Source organism: Grus americana, chromosome 11 (genome assembly GCF_028858705.1).
Source record: "Grus americana isolate bGruAme1 chromosome 11, bGruAme1.mat, whole genome shotgun sequence".
NCBI lineage: Eukaryota > Metazoa > Chordata > Aves > Gruiformes > Gruidae > Grus > Grus americana.
In genome coordinates this window covers 23,937,569-23,962,733 of record NC_072862.1, presented here as the reverse complement: position 1 = coordinate 23,962,733, position 25,165 = coordinate 23,937,569, and the positions used below count along the sequence as shown (strand labels likewise).

At 49.3% G+C, this 25,165-nt stretch overlaps 1 protein-coding gene across 8 annotated transcripts in view; it reads left to right on the top strand.

Annotated features, from left to right (window-relative positions):
* Positions 1-12,405: 12,405 nt before the first annotated feature.
* WNK2 (WNK lysine deficient protein kinase 2) overlaps positions 12,406-25,165 on the top strand; it is a 112,707-nt gene continuing 99,947 nt past the window's right edge. For all 8 annotated transcript variants that reach the window (XM_054838145.1, XM_054838141.1, XM_054838144.1 and 5 more), the window contains exons 1-2: positions 12,406-12,670; positions 13,080-13,871. In XM_054838145.1, the coding sequence (XP_054694120.1) occupies positions 13,107-13,871 (765 nt within the window). In that variant the 5' untranslated portion in view covers positions 12,406-12,670; positions 13,080-13,106. The remainder of the gene's footprint in view (positions 12,671-13,079; positions 13,872-25,165) is intronic.

The following is a 25,165-nucleotide window of genomic DNA, read 5'->3' as shown; positions in this document are numbered from 1 at the left end:
GTGACAATTTCAGTATCTCACCAATATATATTTGATAGCCATTTCTTACTATCTTCATTTCACAAAAGGAAAGCATAAAATACCTGCAACCACTGTTCTCCAAGGGCATTTTTGCATTTGTCTGGAGTTTATGGAGACAGTTGGCAATAACTGGTTCCAGCCATTTCTGCCACATCTCTTGGCTTTCTGGAAAAGCTGCTTTAAAATCTGCACCTAACTGAAAGTGCCTTGTTGCAGAGATTTTTAATTTAGAAAGAATGTCTTTTAGATTTCCTTTACCCAAATTATTTAACACCACGTCCCCGAGTATTGCAAACAACAACGAGAACAGTCATTGAGACCCCTTCATCGCACAGCCGGCGGGGAGCCCCAGCCACAACGTTTAGACTACGTACCTCTCCGATTAGTCCTTAGTTTCGAGGCAAAACTAAATGCATCGAGTAGCAGTCATTTTGGGGTTGTCTTTGAAGATCGCTGGAAAGAGAGGAGCGATGGCAGGTAGGTGAAAGGTAGGAGCGATCAGTGAAAGACAGCAATGCAGAGCTACTGCGTGGGGAAAGCAGAGACCTATAAATAAAGTACATCAGATGGAGGAGCCGATAAGGAGAGAGGATAGTGTGAAAAGTGTGCTCTGTGAGCCAAATGAAAACATATGGCTTAAGCTTTCATTGTGTGTACTGCAATTATCACTGTAAAAGTTATCTGAATGTTTTCCTCCCATAGCAAGAACCCAAAATATCCCTTTTATCCCAGAAGTAACAGCAGCAAGGAGAGCACAGAATCTCCAGGAGTCCTTTTGCAGCCCAGTCCCCTGGGAGAGAAAGGGGGAGGGTGAGACACCCCTGGCACTCGCAGAGGAACCCCAGCTATGCCCGCTCTTTGCCAGCTCCAGAGCTGTCCCTTGGGAGAAAGCGGCCGGATCGGTTAACGTTCAGCACCGAGGAATTTGTGTTCAGAGAGCCCCTGGCTCCGCGGTGGTGGTGACCTGGGGCTGGTTTCAGGGGTCAAAGGGAAATGCACAGCTTCCCTCTCCTCCACCAGCCCCCAAGGCATCAGAGGACCCTTTCTCTAAAGTTATTTGTGCCTCAAATTTGTCCTAATCAAAGAAAAAGAACTTGTCTTTATTAGCCAGTGGAGGAAATCCCCTTTCTCACGTGGGTGCATGAACTCTCAGAACAGTTGCAGTGGGTTCACATATCTTCTCACAGTTTCTGCGCTGGGATTTTTCTGTGCGTTTTTGACTCCTCCGCAATGAGATACCATAATACACCAATGCGGATGATTGCCGTGGTTGCTAACGAGAGCAGGTTAACGTATAGAGTATACTCCATCTGTGACATTGGGACCACTTGATCAGTAGACAAAGCCAGAGAAGGTTTCCTACCCGTCCTACGGCCACCCCAACGCCTGTTCAGCCTCCTGCGGGGGTCTGTGTGCCGAGAGGTTCACTTCCAGCTTCACATTCTCTGCAGCACCGAGCGTTTCGCTCCGGAGCAAACGCGGCTGGCATGGTTAATGTCGGGCACCTTCGTTTAATGGGATGGGCTACCACGGTTCTGTTAAAATGAAGAAATTGAGAGGTATTCTGTGACATGACAGGTTACTTTATCAACGCAGGAAGTCATTCAGGAAATTGAGACTGATGTTCTTTAAAGCATCTCTAAGCCTTGTGCCCTTCTGATGAGGCATCTATCAAAGCAAATGCTGTATTACAAAAACACTGACAGTGTAACATCTCAGCTGCTTTTGCGTAACCTTGTGTTTTCACTTCACTAGTATGTTTTTACAGTAAATAAGTGAGAAAGGGATCCTAAACTTGCTCAGATATTACCCCTGTATGCCGCTCTGTAGGGTGTTTGCTAGCAGCCTGCCTCCTGGTTTCGCCCCGCAGTTAGAGGTTCCTTATAGCCATTAAACGGGATTAAACCCAAGCAAAGAGCAAAACTGGACAATTTTTTGGTAAGCAACTGCTGGAAAAGACTGGTTCGGCAGGGAGCTGTCCCAAATCCCACTGCCCTCCTGCTCCTGAGACCACACAAGTGCCGAGGGTGCTTACAGCAGGCTACCTTCCCTCCGGGATCTGGGTTATTTGGCCTTTGCACGTTGTGCGGTTCCTGATGACCCACACCCTCGAGTGTTCCTGGGAGCCGTGCAAGCCAGTGAAGACTGGACTTCCATTTTAAGCTCCGGACGTCCACCCTCCAGTTGCCGAGGACCAGCAGTGTCTAGACGTAGGTGAGGCACAGTCCCCTCTTTCTCAGGCTGCGTCGTTTCTCCATGCAGTGCTGCAGCATCTCTCTGCCGGTATGCCCTGGTCGCAGAGGAGGATCGGCACACGCTTCGTTTCTTTCTGGTGTTTTTTCAGGTTGCCAAGGAGACAGTCGTCTGTCTGCACTTTACCATCCAGGCGTTTGGGCCTGATTCCTCCAAGAAACAGTCAGGGGTGGGTTTATTTGTCTCTCAAGCTTAACCAATTGCCCGGAATCACATCTCCCTACCCGTGCCCTCCCCTGCCAATTCTCTCAGCATTTAGAAAGCCGTGCTCGTGACGGGGGATGGCCTGGGATGGAGAGCGTGGTGGCCCGGAGCGGGGCTGCTCCTGGGAAGGAGAAGAGCCATTTGTCACAAACCTGTATCTCCACACCCATGCATCAAAAGATGTTCCTCAAGACCCAGTGACCTGGCACAACCCTTTCAATCATGCTTCCCTTTCAAAGGAGCTACTGAATAATGTGCGAAGACATGGTGTCACACAACAAGACAAGACGGTGTGATATACGTTTGCTCTGTCACAGGGTGGGGACAAGTGACAACGCTGGTCCAGGAGCATCCTCAAGCTGTCCGCAGCTTTACAAACACAGGTAAAATAACTCCCTAGTTTGGAGAGTCTAAGTAACGTGACATCCAGAAATATTCAGGAGACTGATGTTCAGTGAGAAAAAAGGAGATGCTTCCACAGAATGATGGAGAAAGACAGAAAACACACATTACCACACAAGGGTGGGTAGATATTTTCATGTGCAAGATCAAAGTGGGAGACGGTGAGAAGCTGAACCTCGGCAAAGATGACTACTGTCATGTGATACTATGGGTTGTGAAGGCAGGGATGACAACGAGCATAGCGACTAGTTTAAACAGAGGGATAGAGACAGTGCAGAAAGCCTTGCCCGCTCTGGAATACATCCTAGGCTGAGAACACATGTTGCTAGGAAACTTTTATATTAGCAGGCATTCATCTTTAAACCCTGGGAACAGACTAATAGCTTCCCTCCGCGCTGGGGAAGTTCTTTTAATGTCAGTCCTGACGTTACTTGGACAAGTAAGATGCAAGAGGGAGAAAAATACCTTGAATTGTCTCAGGCAAAGATTAAGATCTAACATTATTTTTAGATAGCTGCAGGGTTTAACTGAGCTTTAGTCATTCTGGTCTGACTAATAAGAGACTGATAAACAAAGCTGACTGTGCTGTTTGATACGGCGTTATACGGAGTAAGAATTGAACTGTGTCTGGGCGAAGGTTTAGTTTGCCCGACCCAGAGGACAACTTTGGCTTATGGGCAGATTCAGCAGGCTGCCGTCCCGAGAGGAGCAGGAGGAGGACAGTTGATCAGATGTCTTCAGGCGATCGCGTTCTCATCCGCGGGCTTTCTGGCTCTCGCTTTGCTCGTTTTATGCAAGTTCTGTATACAAGTCTCAATAGCTCCTGTAAACTCCTTTAAAAATCCCCAAGCATCAAATCTCTTGAGGCCGGTTTCTAATAGGTTTCTAATATTTTTGCTGATGTTAAAGACGTGCTTCCCGAGCAGAGAAACCTTTAGAAAAGAGTGGAGCTATTTATGGCATTCTCTGCTCAAATGAGACACCCAAATCTGGTTCTAGTAGTCCCTAACCCTGATACTTTAAGATGCTATTGCCTGTTTTTCTCATGTGCTTTATCCTGCATTTTGCTCACTCTTTTTTTCTTTTTTTTTCTTTTTTTCCCCCTCAGTTTTTCCTGCCTTCCCTGCCTGGCTTGGGCATAGCTGCCACCCCAACAGTCCCTGGCTGCTGTGATTACCAGCCAGCACCCTGAGACGGTTGCGGTGGCAGCTTCAGCACCTCCCTCTTACCGCTGCCCCGCTCTCCGACGCGCCGATTCCATCGCCTGGGGAATCGCGCGGTAAACCAAAGTTACTGCTTTTATCCCCGCAGTGCGCGCTCTCCCTGGGCACGCTGCAGGTCTCTCAGACTTGTTTGCCACAGTAAATTCAGAATTTAAAACATGTTAAATGACATGTAATGATCCCCTTAAAAAAAAAGAAAAAAAGGGAAAAAAAAGCTCTACTGAGAAGAGTATTATGAGTAGTTTTAACAAACTTTTATTATTCATATCACTATGTGGCGTGTCCCAGGGTATTGGGAGCTTTCCCGCAGTATTTCAGCCTCAATCTCTTCACATGTGGCCCTGAGAACAGAGAGATCTGCCTGGCACCTCCAGATCGCAGGAAATCCTGCTCCGGGGCAGCACTGCAATGCTGAACGATTCCCTGCGAGGGGAAAGCACCGTGTTAGGATCGACATTAAACATGTCATTAAATGAACCTAAAAGTGACGTCCTTGGAGTTCTGTGCAATGAAGGGTTTTTCCCTGGGGGCAGATGATAGCCTTTATCACATCAGCTGATACAGCCGGGAAAAGCAGACAAGCTTTGGACTCAACCTAATCGTAACGTAAGACCTGTGTAGTAAATCCAGAGTGGAAAAGGCGATCTGGACCTGCGGGACAGAGTAGGGCTTCTGAAGGTGTTCCTCCCTTGAGGGCCAAGACTGTCGGTTAGCGCTTGTGGTAAGCCTGTGTCTTTGTTGGCTTCTCTCGCGTGCCATCTGCCTTCCCCAGCGTTTTCGTAAAGGGGTACGGGTTAATTCAGGGGCCGGAAAGCTTTCAGGGCAGGAGCCACCTTTGTTTTCTGTGCTGGTTACACCATCCATGTCCTGCCTGCTGCGCTGCCAGAACAGAAGCGGTGACACCAGATGTTTGTGTCCCAGATGTGCACGTTCACAGAGGCAGCGGTTCTGCAAACAGTTACGCAGGAGTGTCACACTTGCACGATTAACCCCAGAACCGGCGGGATGGATGAGTAAGCTTGTACTGCAGGATCACGAGCTGAATGTTATACGGGTAATAATTCCACTGCAGGGCATCCTTCCCCCAGTGGCCTGCTCATCTGCCACGCAGCAGTCAGAGAACAAAAGTAGCTGCACACTTAATTATGGCAGGCTAAAGGGAGATCGCAATCGCTTTTGAAACCGTTCCAACGCCCGGACGTTATGGTAACACCTTCTCTCTTATGCCACTTGGTGGAGCTTAGTGATTTTGGCTATCACATACATCGTTTTGCAAACTTACTGTTTGATCACACAGTCAGTTGTCAGTGTATCTTGAAACCGGACCAAATCCCTGCTAAGGAAGTAAACCCAAAAGGGTACCGTAGGTTCTAATGGACAAGATGCTGATTCCTAACTGCTAAGGAAATTGGTAATCATCCCTTCTCCTCCTGAAAGCAATAAAATCTGTGGTGGTTTATTTTTTTTTAAAAATACTTAGAATACGGGCTTAAGATCTTGGTATTTGTGATATACAGGATGAGAGATGGGTAGAATTATGTCATGTTTGGTTTATTTTTCAGATTTAAAATAATGGTTTCAATTTTACATTTTATCTTCGCTTGCAGAATTTGGGGAATGTGTACATGTACCTGAGCGAGGGACCTCACATTTGTTTGAATGCATGCTTTTCCTCAACGAGCATGCGAACAGTGAGCAGATCGACAGTTAAACAGGGAAATGATTATATCACACACTAGTCCTGCCTTCATTTAAATCAATAGCTAATCAGCTCAATAAAACCAGAATTGGGACCTTGGCTAATTATGTGCTCAGCCAAAACACTTGCGCTCAGAGCCTATCTGGAAATTCAGGATGTTACACCAGTTTGACTCTGTTACTGTCTAAACTATCTGTTGTTAAATAGAAATCAGTTGCTCTACAAATTTTACTGAGTCCTAACTCTTAATATTTACCTAATAGTTTATTCTAAATTATGAAACAAATAATATTGCTGGAGGAATCTATCTGGTGGTTTGGGGACTGAATTTTGACATCTGAATCTGAACTTCAGACCTTGGAGTTCGGTACCCACAGTGAGGTCTGCTGCTTTTATCTTTGCAGGTGCGTTGTCACTAACAGGTCTTGATGATTCTTCCTCAATCCTTTCCAACGCAGGATGCCTACTGTCTGAGCAGAGCCGTGAGAAATAAGGGTTTCATACGCCGTCTCTGTGCTGTCGTCAGGGAAGGGAAAGAAAAGCAGCAATGGGTTTTCCAGCTTCCTCTTAGGAACCAGAAGCCGAAGCAGCAACTGCGCAGCTTCTTTTCACGTGGTACTGCCCAAATTCCTTTTTGTTGTGTTGGACTGACAGATGAGGAGGACATTTCTGACATAGCAGCGTACCATATGTATTTATCAAATACTGAGAGCTGGGAATGTATCAATGTTCTTCTGGTCTGGCATTTTACAAGGGATGAGAGTAAGAGCAAAATTCTGGTAGGAGCTCTAAAGGCAATCCAGAGCTGGCCGTAACTCCCTGTAACACACCTGTACCAGCGGCTACTCTTCGGTGTCTGCCCAGTAGTATTTACTACAAGAAAAAAAGCAGGGCAAGTAATTCTGCCCAGGAGGCCGATGCAGCTTACGTTGACTGTGTCAGATGTTTACAGGAGATCTAGCAGAGAGAAGAGCAAGATTATACTAAGCAGCTGCCTGTGACTGTACGTGATGACACTCATCGTGGCCATGGCTCCTCTCTCTTATAGTCCACGCTCCTCGCCCATGCGCTGTTTCCATCGATGGACCTCTCTTATCCAGATCGTGTCGCATATTTCCTAATGATCCACCAGCATTCCAGCAGACCAGTCAGGACTGGAAGGCCAGGCGTCGTGTACCTCGGTCACCTGGGGCACCTGGAAAGCTCCTTGTCCTTCTTGTGACTCCTTAAAAGGCTTTGGAGCTCCGCGTGCCTGTGTGGTGACACCGCTCGGGAAGTCAATGGCGTATGCTACTTACCTCAACGTACGTAAAAACGAGGTGCCAGCGTGCTAAATAGGAGACTTCTGCCGAAGAGGGGGGAGGATGGAGGCTGTTTGGAGCATAGGTGTTGACTCTTCAGGTGGTTTGTTTTCATCCGTGTGTGACACAGTCTCTATATTACTTACTTATGTGCTTTACCTTTGTGCATATTGTTTTGAGTTCAAGTTAATGCCATAGTAGACGCCCTTCTGACTTTCGGCTGTCGATAACAGTGGTGTGCTCAGAGTCACTGGAACCAGTCAGACGAATGGACGCGTTCCTCATACCCCACCGCCGGTTCTTATCCTTGTTTGTAAAATGGACCTACCCCCGTGAGTGCTCGCCGCAGGAACGGAGGTTGTTGTGCTAAGGTTATATGCTCTCATCACTTCAACTCCCAAGAGAAAAACGGGATCAAAGAGCTAAGTACGACAAGCAGCAGCGTGTGGGGACGAGACCAGCAGATGTTCTTATTAAACTTAGAAGAAGCCTTGTCTTTTATGTTAGGAGGAATAATGGCATTGTTGTTACATCTTAAATCTGCCTATTTTGCAACACAACGTGTTAGATGGGGTCTTTGATAAAATATAGCCTCATGCTAAAAAAAAAAAAAAGTAAAAGCTATTCACTTTATTCACTTGCTCAACATAAACATTTTGGAAAGTCCTAGCTCTGCTATGAAGTGCCACATTTGACTCATTGATTTGGTCTGTTTTGCTCTGTCCCTTGTTTTGCTCTAATCCTTACTTTGCTCTAGCCATCTACTTTATTTTCCTTATAAGGGTACTGCAGGGATCGTAGCAGAAAATGGCACAAGAAGAGGGAGAGAGGTTTTCAAAAATACCAACGTGCTGTTTGAACTCTCGCAGTCCTCGTGGCCACACAGAAGCACTGGGAAATTAATTGTGTAGTTCATTTGAGTTTATTGCAGGCTCAAAGCCATCATTTCCTGGCAAATAAAAACAGATAAATAATTGAATACAAACTTTTGAATTACACAGTAATTCTAAAACAACTATTAATCATCAGTCAGATTTGGGGTGGGAAAGGTGATAGCCTGCCTAAAAAATAAACCTCCCCTTCATGAATTGGCGCAGAGAGATGATGCTCCACGTAGATCACACAGAAATGCAAAATAACTCTGCGCCGTCACTTTGCTGACTCGGCTCCCTGGGGCAGAGCTGTTCCTTGGGCAGGGGCGCAGGGAACACACCTCAATAAATCCATAAAGCAATGAAGATACTGGCCATTAACTTCTTGGCAGCACCATTACGTTTGTTTATTCTAAGGAACCTGAGAGGTAATGCCGTGGTGTATTGCTATGGGCTGGATAAGCTACTATCAAAATCTGTAGGAATGAAAAACACAGAACATTTTTCGAGTTTAAGATTGTCACGCGTGTTAGAACGATACGCTGTACCAGTGTCATCCTTGAGGGCAAACCGAGGTAAATGGAGTTTATCCAGATCTTGCCCACCACGTGCTGCCCGGCTTGCTGTACCTGCCTGGGGAGCTCGCCAACAGCATCCGTCATCTTGACACGCGGAGAGTCTTTTTCTAAGCATTGGCGATAAGTTGGTATTAACTCGATGACTTGAACTATTGTATCTATAAACAAATAGTTAGAACAGAATACAGATGACCTAATTGAGAAGATATTGTGAAACTCGGTTTTTAAATTATTATTATTATTATTATTCTTTTAAAGAAAACACAGTCATTGGATAACTCTGCATTAGGGCCAGTAGCACACGTGCAGCGTAAGAGCGCGCCCCGGGTGCAGCTGAAAGCAGCTCTCAGTAGGTATTTGACCTGGTTTTAATCCAGTTATAAATTATATAAAAAACAAATTAATAGAAAACTGGAGGCCAATATAAATGTTTCCACAGTCCCCTGCAAACATTTATTTTAAACAAATAAAAAACTGCTCAGTATCCGAGAACCTGAAAGTCAAGCTGCTAACACGAACGGGACTTCACTTCCTCACTCAGAACTAACAAAGATGGAAAGAAAATCATGGAGAAAACGGCTATTTCTCTCCCTTTAAAAAATAACGCTAGCTATTAACTCGGACGAGCTGTCCCGCTCTGTGTTGGTTAGTGGCTGACTGTTCCCGCCATCAGTCAGTGGAGCGGTGAGGGGAGTTGGCGTTAATCTGCTCGTCAAGCGGACGTGCCCGTCAGCGCTCAGGGGCGACGCGCGGCTCATTCAGCTTCTTGCACGGAGAGAGAATTTCACCCACGCGGATGAGCGGTTTGGCTTTCAGACGTACCAAGAGCGGTTCTCCAAGTCAAAGGCTTGCCTAAGGTCGCTACGTCTGAGGCAGCACCTTCACCACCTTTTTGTTGTACAATGCCACCTGTACACCAGCGTGCTCTCGGTGGTCAATCTACTTCAGGCTTGCTCCGGTGATGCTCTAACAGTCAGGGAAACCGCAACCATTTACCTTTCTCTATGGCCTTTGGCAATGAAGCATACTAATGCAGTATGCTATATTTGGTAGCATGTAATGGCAATAATAGCGTATTTGGTAATACAGCACACTATCTGTCTACTGGCTTGCACAGAGCTGAAATCGGGACGGCGGAAGAATCAGTAACGTGTTTTTGTTCTGGGAAAACTGAGGCACGTAGAGGAAACCCAACAAAACAGCTTATGGAAAGGTAGCTCGTGGGCCTCTGCTCGCGTCAGGCTTTGGCCGGATGGTAGAAGTGAAGGGTGTGTCAGTCTTTACCTTTGGGTTTCCTTAAAGTGCACCCTGCGCAGGCCCTCCTTGCCAAGAGGGATGTACACGGCGGGACGGCTCAGACAGACCATCAGACCGCCGAGCGCTGCCTGTCTCTCCAGCTGCCGTGTCCGTTGCGGGCGCTGACCCCCGGGGAAGGCCTGGCCAGGCAGCTCCTGAGGGCTGAAGAGCCATTGTCTGTCTCCAGGGAGCACCATTCTGCTGGGAAAGGCTGCCCTCAGCTGCGTAGAGAACTGGATCGGCCTGAGCAGCACTCTGGCTGCACTGGCCCCTCACCCTCCGGACGCTGCGCTTCGCCACACGCCGTCGGGCGGCTGCCTGAGGTCACTCACTCGAGTACGTTGAGCGAATGTATAGCAGCATGGGAAATGTCACACAGTCTGAGCGTGAAGAAGCTTTTTCTTTCTGTTTAAGTACTATTAAAAATCATTCATGTAAACAGATCCAGAGCACTCGATAGTGGATCACGATTAAGCTTATGACATGCAAATTATGTTAATTTTTCAGCAGCCAAGCAGACGCTGGACGAGCGCTCGACGCCATCTCGACATGGGTCAGCACGACGAACACCTCAGAGCCGCGAGGGAGCCGTTCATTGCGAGGTCGGGCCTCACCTTGCTCGCGCGGCACGGAGGACCGGCCAGGAGCCAGCGGCCAGCTCGGCAGAGCCCGCGCATCCTCCTGGGGCTGGGCTCCCCCGCAAACGTGCAGACATTTGCCTTCCTCCAAGAAGGCCTGGCAGTGAAAGGCAAACGGGGGAATCCCGTCCCTTTTTTCCCCCCGTATTTTTCTCGGCTGCGGGTTTCGGTATTTGGCCGGCTCTAGAATGTTCCCCATTTCCTTCTGTCCACCTGCCAGGTGCTGCCTGCTACTTTTAGTCCTCTCATTAGCCTGAATCTTGTCCTTTTTTCTACATGGTGGTGGGAATTCCTCTAGCTGGGAGGAGAGTTCTAGGTCAAGTTTATATAATAACTAGGAGAAGGTGTCAGAGCTCTCAACCTTCCCTGCTTTTCTCTCGGTAACTTCATACTGCTTTCTGTTCACTAAACTCGGTCTGTGGAGTGAGAAGAGCCCGGCATACAGAACTAACGGTAGGCAATCCTGTATTTCTGTACATCACGCAAACCCGTGTTTTATGCCACAATTCCAAGTCCTAGGAACTATCATATATATTTGAACACTTCGAAAAACAAACCATGGAAAGATCGAACGCATCCATAACCCTGAGTCATTAGTCATCAACCGTGGTTTTTAAAATGCAAACACCAGAGATACTATGTAAAATAACCACCTGTTTTCTTATTTTAAAAGGTTTTTTTAAATCATCCTTAACTAAAAATGAATTAATTAAAAGAAAAACTAATTATGGTTGCCTGGCAGTCAACTTCCTTTCCTTCAGAAATCTCGGGGAATAATTACTTGGTAAACATTCTTTTTTTTTTTTTTTTAAATTTAGTTGAATTTTAATTACTAAAACATATGGTATGTTTGTATGAACCTAATACTTAAGAAGGCAAGCTTGGCAGCAGCGGGGCCCACAGCCCTTTCATGAATTTGCAGAGCAGAGCTGTCACAGCAGCGGATGGGCGCAGCTTTAGCACAGCGAGCGTCCCGCGGCCCCAACCGAAGGGGAAGCGCAGCTTGGTCTTCGGATCCCGGTTTCCCTCAGCCTAGTCTAACGCCAAGCGTCAGTCATAACGGACCAGGAGGTCAACATTCATAGAATGATTCACGAACCGCTGGGAATGAAGGAAAAAACCCGCAAACAAAGAAAAACGCAGATAGATGTGGCAGACAGCGTGTTCGGCCCCGCAGCAGAGACGCAGGGTGCTGTGCTGTGTTACCATGCGCCACGCCTGCCTTGGTCCCTACCCACGTTTCACGTTTGAAGGATTCTGAAAAATGACGAGTAGGGAGAGCGTGTGGTTTCTCCTGAGTGATCTCCCTGCCCCTGACCCCCAGGAATCCCTGGCTGTTTGCTGCAGTCACCTGCTCCGGGCGCGCAGATGGGGCCGCAGGCTGTGGCCGGGACCCGCACCCCGCACCGGCACCCTGCACCGGCACCCTGCACCGGCACCCTGCACCGGCACTCCGCACCGGCACCCCGCACCCGGCACCCTGCACCCCGCACCCGGCAGGACGATGCTCCTCAGGGGAGCGGGCGGGAAGCGCCGCCCGGGCGCGGTGGGGGCCGTGTGGGGCACCTGGGCCGCCCTGCCCGCCGGGGGGGCCGCCCTGCCCGCGGGAGGCGGGCGCTGCCCCGGGCCCCCTCCCGCCGCTGCCAGCCCCCCCTACCCGGCACAGGGCGAGGCGGTGGCGGGGCCCGGGGACCCTCCCATTGTCTCTGGCGGCGGCGGGGGGCCGGGCCGGGGGGGGCTGGGGGGGGCCGCCCTCCGCAGCCTCATTGGCGGCCGGCGAGCGCCGGTGCCTTAAATGGGGCGCTGGCAGGGGAGCGCTTCCCATTGACAAAAGCGCCGCGGCGGGGGCGGAGGAGCGGGGCCGGGCCGGGGCGGGCGGGGGGCGGCCATCGCTCACGGGGGGCGCGGCGGAGGCTGCCGCAGGGCTCGCCGCGGGCAGGGGCGCACCCCGCGCCCTGAGGCGCCGGGAGCGGAGCGGGGAGGCCGGCACTGCGGGCAGGGGCGTGCTGCAGCGCGCAGGGGCGGGCCGCGGAGCCCCGCTGCCGGCAGCCGGCTCGCTCGGCGCCCCTCTCCGCGGCGCGCACACCCAGACAGGCGCACACACGGCGGTACCCGCCCCTTCTCCCCGCCGCCCTTCTCATCCCCGTCCATGGCGCTGAGCACGGCAGCCCCCCGCTCCGCACGTAAGTAAGCGGCTCCGCCGCGCCTTTGTGCGCGGCCCTGCCCGCCCCCCGCCGCAGGTGAGGCGGCCCCGCCGCGCACCTGAGCCCGGGGCACCCCGCGGGGCTGCCCGGCGCTCCCGGTCCCGCAGCTGCTGCGCTGCTGCCCGGGAAAGGGGGGGGGGGGGGGCGGGCAGGGCGGCCGCGGTGGCTGCGGCTCGGCCCGAGGAGCCAGGCTCGCCGTGGCCCTGCCGTTTCGAAGCCGCGGTGCGGCTCTGCCCGGGGGGGTGCGGGGGGTAGTGCGGCGCTGGGCCGAGCCCGGGGGTGCCCGCGGCGGGGGGCGGGGGGGGGAGCGGTGTCCGGCGGCCGGGGCTGAGCCCGAGCCGCGGCCGCCGGTGCGTCAGGGCGCTGCGCTCTGCCTTGTCCCTCGCAGGTGGCGGTGGGGCGGCTCGGCGCGGGCATGGACCGCGGTGACTTCCCCAGCCCGGGGGCGGCGGCGGGCGCTGAAACCTCAGACCTAATGGAAACTGGGGGCGATGCCAGATCGGCACCTCGGCGGGGAGGCAGAGGAGGAGGAGGCGGCGGCCGTGGCGGGTTTCCAGGGACTGCCGAGCCCGGCGCTCCCCCGGCTGCGGAGACGAGCATGAATATTGATGGGCCCGTCGGTGGCGGGAGGAGCGGGGCGGCCGCCGCTGCGATGCCGGGAGCCCCTGTCCCGCCGCTCCGCGCCCCCTGCTCCAGGGACCCCAAAATGGTTCATCAGCGGTTCCTGCGGAGGAGCGTGGTGGACTCGGACCAGGAGGAACCTGCTTTCGACCTGCCCGAGTCGGAGCACCAGAGGAAGATCATCCTGCTCCCGAAAACCAGGCGGATAATCGCGGAGAGGGCCAAGGCGGGGCACGGCGGGGTGGAGGAGGTGTGCCTGGGCCCCCAGCCCCCGGGGCAGCCGAAGGCAGCGCCGGCCCCTGGCAGCGGCGCGGGGGCTGAAGAGCAGAAGGAACCTGGCAAGGAGGTGGAGAGGAAAGAGGCGTCGGATGCCGCCAGAGATCAGAGCAAGGCTAAGAAAGAGGAGCCCGAGGAGGAGGCTGACATGAAAGCGGTTGCCACCTCGCTGGATGGCAGGTTCCTAAAGTTTGATATTGAACTCGGGAGGGGATCCTTCAAAACGGTCTATAAGGGTCTGGACACGGAGACGTGGGTGGAAGTTGCGTGGTGTGAACTTCAGGTAAGCCGAGCTGATCCTCCCGTGTTTTTTCTGCTTTGTAAGCCTGGGAGCTGAGGGCAACATGCCGGTGTCATCTAGAGAAGCTCAGCTTCGAGCAGCCTTTATAGTCACCCTCGCTTAGTATCCAGTGTCTAACTATAGCGCAATATTCTCATTGGCTCTGGATCTACCACCTTATGTACACTCCTCCCAGGCTTAACCCTCTCAGCCCTGGGATCTGCCTGCCCGCGCCGCGGCTGGTGGCACAGGACCTGTCACAGCGCGGAGAAGGGCCACGAGCCGCTCTCTGCCAGCGCGCACGGCGCGCCAGGAGGGGCTCGGCCGAGCTCCTCTCCCCCAGCCGCTTCGGAGAGCAGCGGCCTGGTTTAGCAGGAGCGGAGCAGCAGGTCCCGGATTAAAAAGACACTGAACATAAATGAATTTGGAGTGCCTTTGTGGGGGTGAACTTTGCTTTTCCTACAAACAGAAATGCATTATGCTTTTATAAGGGTTGAAGATCTTGCTGCCCCCTCAGCTGCCCTTTCCCCTGCTCTGACATTGTGGCTGTTGCCACCTTCTTGACAATCAAACCTCCGAAAGCATCCGAGGGCTTTCTTTTTTTTTCTAGGTGTCATGAATTAGTGCTTCAGTTAGGTCAAAGACCTGTCTATCCAAATACCTTTTAAAAGGAAGATATTAAATAAAAGATCTGATTTGGGCTCTAGATCTTTATGGTGAAGCCTTCCAGTAATAGCTGAAGAGAGTGAAGGTTTAGATGCTGTCTTGTGCTGGTTTGGGGCACGGCTGTTACCTTTTTCTTAGTGAATTTTTTTATGTTCTCACTTCTGTAAAAATGGCACTAGTATATGCTTAATTTTTTTCTTTGTGAAGCTTTTAGTGTCTGTTACTTACCTCATTTCTTTTAGCATCCATTTGAATGAGACCGACTTAAGAGAAAAACCTAAGATAGATTTTTATTTTTTTTCTTGAGCTATTACTTAGTCTGAGTCACTCTGTAATTTTGGTGGGAACTAGAAAATTTAACTCTTAATTATAATTTGGGATCCTTAAGCTTCCACTGGCTGACTGAGCTTTATGACCTACGAGAGTATTTGAGAATAGCGTGTAAATAATGTGATATAATAAGCCTGAGCTCCTGACCGTTTGTTTATCTCTTTAATGTTGGCTCAATCTGTTTGTAAATCACTCCCGGCTTCCTGGGATCGGTGGGGATGGATGCACAGCCACATCATATTTATTCCCTAATGATTTCATTACACAATATAATCATAATTCACTGCAGCACTGCTTTCTTAATAAAAAGTACAGGGGAGCACTTCGCAGTCTTTGTAATCTGCGTTCCCCTGGCTTTTATTAGCCAGGGATGCAGAATGTGGGGCCACAGCATTGGGAAGGGGTTTAACCCCTTGTCACCCAGCCCGGAGGGCTCCTGGGGAAGGGGCCGTGCTGCGAGATTGCCGAGGGGCGTGGGGAGATGGGCGCTGCGGGCAGGGACGAGAGCCTTGCGACCGGGTCTTTGCCTGCCTTTGGCTTGCATGGGATCCCGGGCGCGTAAGGCGTTTGCTTCGGCAGCCCGAGATTCGTTCGGGATGGTGATTGGGATGCTGTCGGGGGAAGGTCTGGCCGTAGGAAGAGGCCGATGTTCAGCTGTCGGTCTGGCTGGCGCCGTCACTGCAGAGCCATCGCGCGGGTCGGGAATTCATCTCAGTGCCAAATTTTCTCAGTGTGCTCTAGCAGGGGAATTGAAATAGATGTATTTCCATCGTACTTGCTGTAGCAGAATAGCTTTAACTTCAAAAGACTGCCAAGTGTATTGGCGAGCAGAGTGCATTGAAATTCCAGCGTTTGGGTCATTTACGCTTGAAGAGGTTGGGAAGGGAAAATTGCGGTGTGAAGCTTACCTGGTGGCTGGCTGGCTTATTCCTTGTTCAGCTTGTTTAGGAATTGTTGGACTGACTGCATGCGATGAAATAATCTGTAATAATTCCCTAATTCCCACTAGTTTCCATTATGTGTGCTTCGGCTTAGCTTGGATCTTACTGCTAGACAGTTTCAATTTAATACAGAATTTGGTTTAGGCCTCTAATTAAGAAAAGTCTCGTTATTATTCGACTGCTTTAGAGAAATTGGTGTGAAGCGATAGAAGTAGGCGAGGGCTGCTGGTTCTCCTTAAACACCGCTGTCTGCTGGCGCCGTGGATTCGGAGGCGATGCATCCGGCGGTACGTGAATTTTGCAAACCAGTGCTTTGGTCTGGATTGAGAAAGTCTAATTGAATGACAAAAGTCTTTAATCACGGCGGGATTAAAGCCTGTCCTTCTAGGCTGAGTTTGCATGGAGGAAGCGATCAGGAGAAGACGTGAATAGCTGTGTGTTGTCTGGGGCTTTTTGACTTGCAGAGTACTCGCTGAATTCAGCTAGGGAGTCTTGCTGGGAAAACGTGCGGAGGGTGCCATCAAGTCATTGCTTTATTCACGGCATTTCGGAAATTTTGATGTAAGCTGTGCCGGTTGGATGTGCCCTTGTTTGTGCCCTCGTTTGTCTCCTCCTCTCTGGAAATTCTAAGTTCAGGTACACACGGCAGAAGGCTGGGTGGGAGCCATCATCTCCATGCTGCCGAAGACAAAATGCCTTCCTCTGCAGCCTCACGCCGTCAAAACGCACCCCAGAGCCCTTCTGCAGAGCGACTGCCATGAACTGCGCTCGGTCCGTCTGCTGGAGCCCGGGGGAGAAAGCTGACGGCGCTGAGGTTCCATCAGGCGTTAATCCTCCGTCCTTGCTCAGCGCTTTGTCAGCCCAGTTGTGCTGTTGCCCATGTGTCTCGGTCTCTTTTTTGTCCATCTGTACAAAGACCTCACGAGCTGTTCTCATTCAGTGGTTTTATTTCGTTGAAAAGGTGGCTTTAGGGTTCAGAACCCAAATCATGGCTTGGATTAGGGTCGGATCCAAACGCTAACCAAACGAGATCTGGGGTTTAGACCTGTCTGAGAAGACATGAAAGCTGTAGTCAAATTCTACCTAGAAAATAAGTTTATTGTTCCTTCCTGAAACTGAAGTATTGGAGCGGGATTAGTGTGCCCTCGCGCTTTGGAAGGGTTTGCGTTCTAAGGTTTTCAACAGCTATAATTAATTTTAATTGGTGGCGTACAATTGCTGTGTGGTGAGGCTTCGGCAGACCAGTATTTCAGTGTTGCGCTCCTGAGTGAGATGTTAGGTCGTGAATTAGGAATATAGGCTCTTGCCAATCTACTGCTCACAAGCCAAATAATCTTTTTAGTTAGATGAAGGGTTTAAAAATCCCCACCCAGTTTCCCTTTGGGAAGATGTAGGGAAGCCACAGAGGAGTCAGACCTGGTACTGTCTCAAACCTCACTGTGCTCTACGGATCTCGCTTGGGCTCTGAATATTGAGCTTGTATTTGATTGTGTTTAATTCTAATTTACACCGAGAGCGTGGAAGGGCTGGACCGTCTCACCCTGCTGTGGCGGTACCCGTGGTGGGGAGGTGCCCGTTGGTGAACACCGTGGGAAGCCAGGCTTCTCCCGCTGGCTGCCCAGGATTGTTGATCTCCGCTGCGCGTACCGGTGCTCGCTGGAGGCCGGTTTCTCCAGGGGCTCGGCGCAAGGATGCGCGGGAGTCCCTGATGCTCCCTGGGACAGAGCTGGGTTGAGGGATGGGGTGTTGGAGGTATTTGGGGAGCTGCATAAGAGTGAAGGATGGGCTGAGGGCAATTCTCCTGCCCTGCCCGTGTAGCTGAAGTCACAAATCAAGGGCGTTAGAGTAGCGCTGACCGTGTTTATCCAAATGGCCACCCACCCAGGGGGGCCATGGTGGTAAAACAGCCACAAACGGACCTGCTGCTCTAGTGTGGCAACTTCTTGTCCCTCACACCTGCAGCTCTTCTGCCAGAACTTAATTATCTTTACAAGATAAGTGGTTTGCTTCATAGTTTTATAGCACTTTTTCCTTTTTTTTGTGCCATTGCCAGTCTTTTCAAACTGGCCGGACCAAAGAAAAACCATGAAAGTACATTGTATGTCGAAGTCACTCAATACTCAGCAGTTCCAGATTTTTGGAGGGCACAGATCTCAACTGAAAATTAAGTTCTAAATGTGGCTGAACACTTCTGTCATTTGATTCATGTGCAGTATTAATATGGGAACAGATAATGTATTTTCTTGATCTCAGTTTTCATTCTTTAAATGAGAAGCTCACCCAGATTGGCTGATAACTGGCTGATTTTAATATGGCAGGAATATTCTAGAAGTACAAGATGAGATTAGACTTTGTTTTAATGCAAGGTGAATAAAAAGGACATTTAAAATCATTAATGCTAGACCTATGTCAACTGGCTAATTTTTTTTTCTAAGGCTGATAATCTTTCCTCGCAGCAAAATCAGTGGTTTGAGTGGATGACGGGAGCAAAAGCATGCAGCTTATTTCTAAGCATGTTACCTTATGTATGAGAGAAGGCTACGTAACTGTTTTCTTAAATTTTTAAGTGTTATTTTCCATCTTATGTCCGCTTAGGTCTATGGTAGCTGTTCAAAGCCATACCACAGGTCTGTGGTTCGGATGGGTTTGTGTAAGCAGGTACCTTGGCAGGTTAAAAGTGGGAGCCGGTAAAATGGACAATGTTAAGGCAAGTCGGCTTTGCTTTAGCTGGCAAGTCACTTCTGGCAAAATCAAATTATGTAGAGAGAAACTACGTGGGAGGAGGATGATGTCATATGCCTCTGTATCAAGAATCCAGGGGATTTCTTTCTGGAAAAGGTACCATCTTCAGGATTTTCACTGGTGTGGTAGTTTGGCTTCTGTAGCATCCTTGTTTGCTGCCAGCGTTCATCTGATGTCGAAATGGTGGCTGGTTACTACCTCTGCTGTTAATTTATTGGCTGGGTAAACTTTGTAGAGTAAATGAACAGAATAATTCAGAAACTCTGGGAGAAGAAAGGAGGGAGACTGCATCTGAAGGCCTGAATCTGATACTGCTGTGTGCTCATATCAAATTAACTCCGAGACTAATTTTGTCTTTCGAGTTAATTCTTGAGGCAGTGACTTCTCTTTAATGTTAAACAGTTGGTTTAGCACCGCTTTACAGTGCGCTCATACTGACACGTGCCTGTGTCGGGGTGTGTTAGGATAGCTGTCGCCCCGACATGGAGGAGCAGGGTAGGGATACGGTAGTGAACTATTAATAGACTGCTTCTCAAATTCAGTAAATGACATGGAGCTGGGTCAGACTTCAGATTCCACCTTTGACTCGAGGAAGACTCCATCCGTTCACTTTTGAGCGTGTTTTTGGCTAAAGGTCGGTCGTATGCTCTCCTAATCCTGGTTGAACTCTTCATGCTAAACGTGTGGGCTTGCAGTAAGAGGAAATGACTGAAAAGAACCCCAGAACTTGGTGTGAAGGACATTTCTGGTCCCTTGGGTCATCTCCTGTCCGCAGCTGACAGGGAAAAGAGTTGATGTTGCAAGCTGTCATCACAGTAATGTTTGCACTTGATGGGCAGTCTGACTGGTGTGTGGCGTGCAAAGGTCTGGTGTGAGGGCTGCCTCACGTTGTGGTTAGGGTGGAACAGAGCTCTGAAGAAAGCTCAGTGGCACTGGTAATGATGTGCTCAAAGAAGGGCGGCAATAGCAATTCAGCTGTTGGTTACTGGAGTTACTGGGATGTTTGCATGCTCCGAGAGGTCGGAGATGCTGCAGAGGTTAGGAAAAGCGGTTTTTTGGGTGGGTTGCTGGAGGGTGAGGCCCTGCTGCACGGGTCAGGTGTAACAGGGTTGTTGAGGAGAGAGGTAGTGATAGATCTCCCACACTTCAGGACCCCCACTGCAGTGGCGGGTTTGGGTGCTGAGAAGAGCTTGCCGCAGCTGTCCGATGAGCGGGAGTTTGGTTTTTAGCCTTGCCATGGCGTGGCTGTCGATTGCCAGCAGCGGATGCTTACCTGCGTGTTCAGGAGGTGCTGTGCTAGGTCTGACTGGCCAGAAAACGTAAATAGAAGGTAAGCGCTGATGCATGGTACCCGGACAGCCTGTAGGCATGAGAAAAGGGCAGCCAAAGGCATGTCATGCAAGATGTATGACACTTGGCACCTCTGACATCTTCATTGCTCTGAAACAGGAGGGGCTCATGCAACTCATGTTTGGAGAATATCTGAGATAGTTATGCAGAAGCAGAGCTGGTTTGCCTCTCGGTTAAGTTTGTTCATGTGAAATTGAAGTTACATCTGGAAATGCGTTATTTCCCAGAATGATACTGGCCTACTAGAAAACACGGGTGCTATCCCGATGGTGAGTTTGGTGTGCCTGACACTGCGCTTGGCAAGGAAGGGGAAAGTTGTTTGTTGGGTTTTTCCATGGAGTTGAGAAGTCGGCAAGAAACGACCTTCATCTACTATCCTGCTATTGCTACGTAGCTCTGAGATGCAGGAACCAACTCGCTGCTTTGCTGCTGCCCTTCTGCCCGCTCTGCGATGAGAAACCTGCCCTTCTGCCAGGGGCCACTCTTACAATTACCTTCCCTGCAACATCTTAAACAGCAAATGGCCGCACCCTCTTCTGCCATGGCGTTTGGACCAGTTGTTAAGACCACAAGATGATAGATACACAGCAGATTTGAAAGTGTGGTGTGATGATTTTTCTTTATATTTAGAGAGAGGAGTCTTAGCAACTAAAAGGCTGTGATCAGTTGGTGTGAGCTGTTTGGTATGAAAAAGCAATGTGTGCACCCTCATTCTCCACAACTCTTTTTTTTTTCTACCCAAAGAGCACTTGTAGATCTTTCTAAATCCAGTCTCCACATAAACTGCAGAATAGAGCCTGTTTTATGTATTAGATTGGCCCTTGCTCTAGAATGGGCTAATCCTCAAACCACGAGCAGCTTCCCATGTCCCTGGATGAAATCTCACTGTCCTCCAAAGAAATCAAGTCCATAGCTCCTTTTGGCATGAAGTTTATCCAAAGCAGCTTGGCTTGTTGGGAATTTTGTCCGTTACAAATTAGCTTGGGTGCTGCATGGCTTCTGAGCGGTTCTTCTGACTTTCTCTGGCAGATGATCCTTCCCGTGTACCAGACACTGAGACTCTGGTGCAAGGAGAGGGTCGCAGGTCCTGCGTCTCCTGTGGTCACCTGTGCTGCGGACACGGAGTCGCTGAACACCTCTAAGCCTTAGGCAGCATCCTGGTTGCCAGCCAGTTGTCCGTAGGGATTGATGAATTTAGATTGAGTTCTAAATCAGCTGGCAATAAATGTGTACCAAAACTTTCTAGAACAACCGTTTTGTTGGCTAGCAGCGACTTGGCTTACTCCGAGGCAGTCATCCATGGTGTGTGGTGATATCCCTTCCACTCGGTCCCGGAAAGAAAAAATACGTGAACTCATATAACTGTACTCATCTTGAATTTTATTTTTGGAAGATGTTCCATTTTGGGCTTGAATGGCCTTATATACCTGGGTTTCTGTTCACCATCATCCCAACAGTGCTTTTTAAAACCGTATTACCCTGCTAAACACGCCATGGCCTGTCTAACCCCAGTGCGGCTCCGGCGTTACCCCAGATAAGCAAATTCCTGGGCCCGTTGGAGTTTCTTCCCTCCTTCTCCGGAATCTTCCATACATGTGCACACGCATTTTAATTCCTATCAGGTGTCTGTACACAACTGGATTTTTCTGAAGTGATTTACTAGAAAAGAATGTTGCTGTGTTGTGTTAGTGCAGCGTAATGGCTGTATAATACGGTGGTTGAATATGCAGTGGGAGCGAGGGGTAAAATGAAATGCCACGCGATGGGAATATACATGCTGCTTAAACTATCAAGGCAGGAGTAACTTAAGACCTAATACCATCTGTTCCTCAGTTGTTTGCTACAGAGGGATACAAAACACTTATTCATGAACTCTGAGGGAAAACAGATAGGAGAATGCAGGCTCGAATAACACTTGTGGAGGTTTGTCGTCTTTGGCTATTTTTTGTGAACTCAATCTGATCTTCATTCCTGACTTATTAAGAGAAAATTAAATGTGCTTTCAGTAGTATTTGAGCCTGTTATGAATCTCTGCAGCACTTTGGTAAAGTTAATTTGAATTTTAGTGTGATTTTTGGTTAGGTAAGTAAACTTAACTGCTTTGACTCCTAGCTCTTTCTAAGAAAATGAAAACCCAAAAGGAAACAGGCATTTTTGTTATGTGCTAGTCCTTTTTTTTGCAGTGCTTTGTTTTGGGGAAAGCTGTGCTATCGTTGGTTATTAAAGCCACCAATTTGCCTTTCTCACATTCTGAAAGTCCTGCTGAAGTCCAGCTCTCCTGAAAACTACTGAAAAAGTTTTTTGTTTCATCTTAACCCGGAGAACTTGAATGTACATCTGTATGGATGATGGCTGATTTTTTTTCTAGCTATGTTTATATTTCTGGGGAACTATTTTACTTTTTCCACTAACTGTTCAGCAACGTACGGGCCGTGATAAGCTGTGGTTCAGCACGGAGCGTTGTTCTGTGAGTCGCTGTATTGGCAGGGCTTGTCCAAATGCCGTTGTCAGCGTGGTTCGAGTGCTTGAAGCTGTCTAAACCCCAGTAAGACTGAACAGATGGAGGAAGGGGTTTTTCTTCAGCTAAATAATCAAAAATTGTTTATATTCTATACAATAAGGTTTTATTAAAAAGAACAAATGACAGTTGGTCACTTGATATTTGGAGAGCTGAGTATTTATTTTGCAAAGGCAGTATAAAACGGGCATTGCCTACGCCTGCTTCTGAAATGAATGTTCCTTTCTCTCGCTGGCGTGTGCTTGAAGGATTAAAATTATGGTGTTTATTCCACATTTTTGTACAATAAGCAGCTTTTTAACACTGCTTTTCCTGATGCTGTCTGGATTTTTTTTCAGTTCCAGCAAGATTTCGGGTGACCCATTGTACTGGCTGGAGCTGATACAGCTGTGGCGGTTGACTGAGCAGAATCAATTTTGTCTATTAAAATAGAACAGTGTAGAAGGGGGGAAAATCACAACATTTCCAGCGGATGTATCTCATTGCTGCAGGCCCGTGCGGCTCTGCTGAAACATTTGATAAAATCTAGATCTTGCAAAACTGCTTCCAAATAGGTTTGGTTTGTTCCAGGCTTTAGTGATTAATTAAGGAAAATTGCCGTGATTATGTGCATTTGAACTTGTTTTGTTTCTCTGTCATATTAGTGTTTGGATTTAGAATTGCAGTAGATAATAAAGCAAGCGTTGCACTGACAAAACAGACTTGCTTTCTCTCAAACACAGTAAGACTTATTGCCTTCGGTTACTAATGGAGGATGAGAATATCTCGTCCTTTGGCAAACAGCACGATCATGACTTAACACGGGTGACTTTGCATGCACTTAATGTCTGTGCGCGTGTAAAACTAATAGGAGAAGCAGAGAAAACGCAGAACCACTTGTATGGAGCCAGAGGATCCAGGGTGGGTGAATCGGTAGGAGCACGCTGGGATGGTTCCTTACAGCCCCTCTGGGACCCTGCCTCTCCAGGTTACGTTCCCCATTGCGCAGTGTCGCGTTGTTCGTTGGTCATCCCAGAAGGGATTGTGAAGCCTGTCATCTGCAGGAACTTCCAGCACGGGCAGATGGGGGAGAACATCAAGGGAGATTTGGGCCTTGTTAGTTTGAAGCTCTTGTAGCATCATCCCAGGAAACAAATGGGGATGTTTCTGTAACTTCTCTCTAAAAGTGAGGAAAGCTTCCTGTCTGCTGGTCCTCAAATGTGTGGCAGGTTCTTGAACTGGACTAAAGTTATCTGAAGCAAATTTGAGCTATAAATTTTTCTGAGCTGCTGAGCCCCATCGGTGTCAAGTAGCAGTGATCACTGGGTCTTTAAATAGCAAACTCACGTTGGAGCCTTCATGTCAGGCCTTCAGGACCGTCTGCTGAAGCTGGCTTCAGACCCACAATGGGTGGCAAACGCTGACGTGTGGGGGCAGTTCCCTACAGATGGGAAATACAACCGGTTACCTGTTGTTGGGCATGCCGCCGGCAGTGCGCATAGTCAGCAGCCATAGTGCAGAGCAGGGAGCCAAGAGCAGCATGGGGAGGGGGAAGGCTCCACCCAACACCTTCAGACACATGAACTGCCTGGGAGGGGGGCGAGAGCTGTGGCTCTCAGCTCTGCTGGGGGGGGTGTCCTGTCCAGCAAGCTCTGACCTTTCCTTTGGGATTCACTTACTCTCTGAGAATGGAAAAATCTCCTGTCTTGGAGGCATGAAGTCACAGGAGATGTGCTCCTCACCCTTCCCTTAGCTGTGAGTAGTCATTTGGAGGCTTTGGTAAAGGCTCCAGTGACTACTGCTGACAGGGATGGGAATTTGGAACGAATCTCCCCTGTTCATGCATGTCCTTTGGTATTGCTGTCAAGGGAGAGGAGGTGGGCAATACCTCTGCTGGGTGTCACCTAAGAGGAAAGTAGGTGCTGTCACCCAGCTCTCTTGCAGGGTGGTAGGTGTGCTCTGCAACTGTCTCTGGGCTCCAGGTGTTTGAAGAATGGATGCACAGTTCATCTCTGGTCCCAGCTGTGTTTATATACCAGGTGGGCACTGTCCTAGGTTAAGGTTGGGGCCATATGGGGGTATGGAAGAGACCTTGGCTTCTGCAGGCACCTCTTAGGAGAAGGCATGGTGCTTTGGTATGCTGGCAGCTGGAGGACTGGGAGTCAGAACTGCAAAGTGCCTTCAGAAGAGTGCTTTTGGACCCAGGTCAATTCTGTGCCTTTTTATAGTCTCATGTTAAATTAAGCCAACTGGATAGACTCCCATGCGATACAAGATACTCCTACAGAGGCACCCTGTGGTTTCCTCTAGGCTATAGACAGCTCTGAATCCTTGTTATGTGGAAGAGGATTAAGCCGTCTTTTCAAAGTATAGAAGAAAAACTTGTAGCAAATAGCTGTGGTTGGGAGGAGGAAATGAAGTATAACCTCTTTTTAACTCTCTGGAATAAATGCTAGATATCTCGTGGGATTTTTGGGGCCACCGGAATTGCTGTTCCTTGTCTATCCCCAAAGCCCATACCCTCACCACGACGTACGTTGTGCTGACCCCCAGGCCGTTGATAGGGAAGGGTGGTTGTTCAAGGGGAGAAAATCTCTGGGAGTGGTGAGCCCAGCTGATAGCTTGGATGTCCCATCCCATGAGTAATAGTTAATTAATTAGTTAAATACTGTGTGATTGGAGGTGTGTAGCTGTGTACTTGGATGAAGCTGGTGTTACAAGTTTTTAACCACTGAAGCTATAAAACTATTAGAAATGGCAAATCTTCTTCT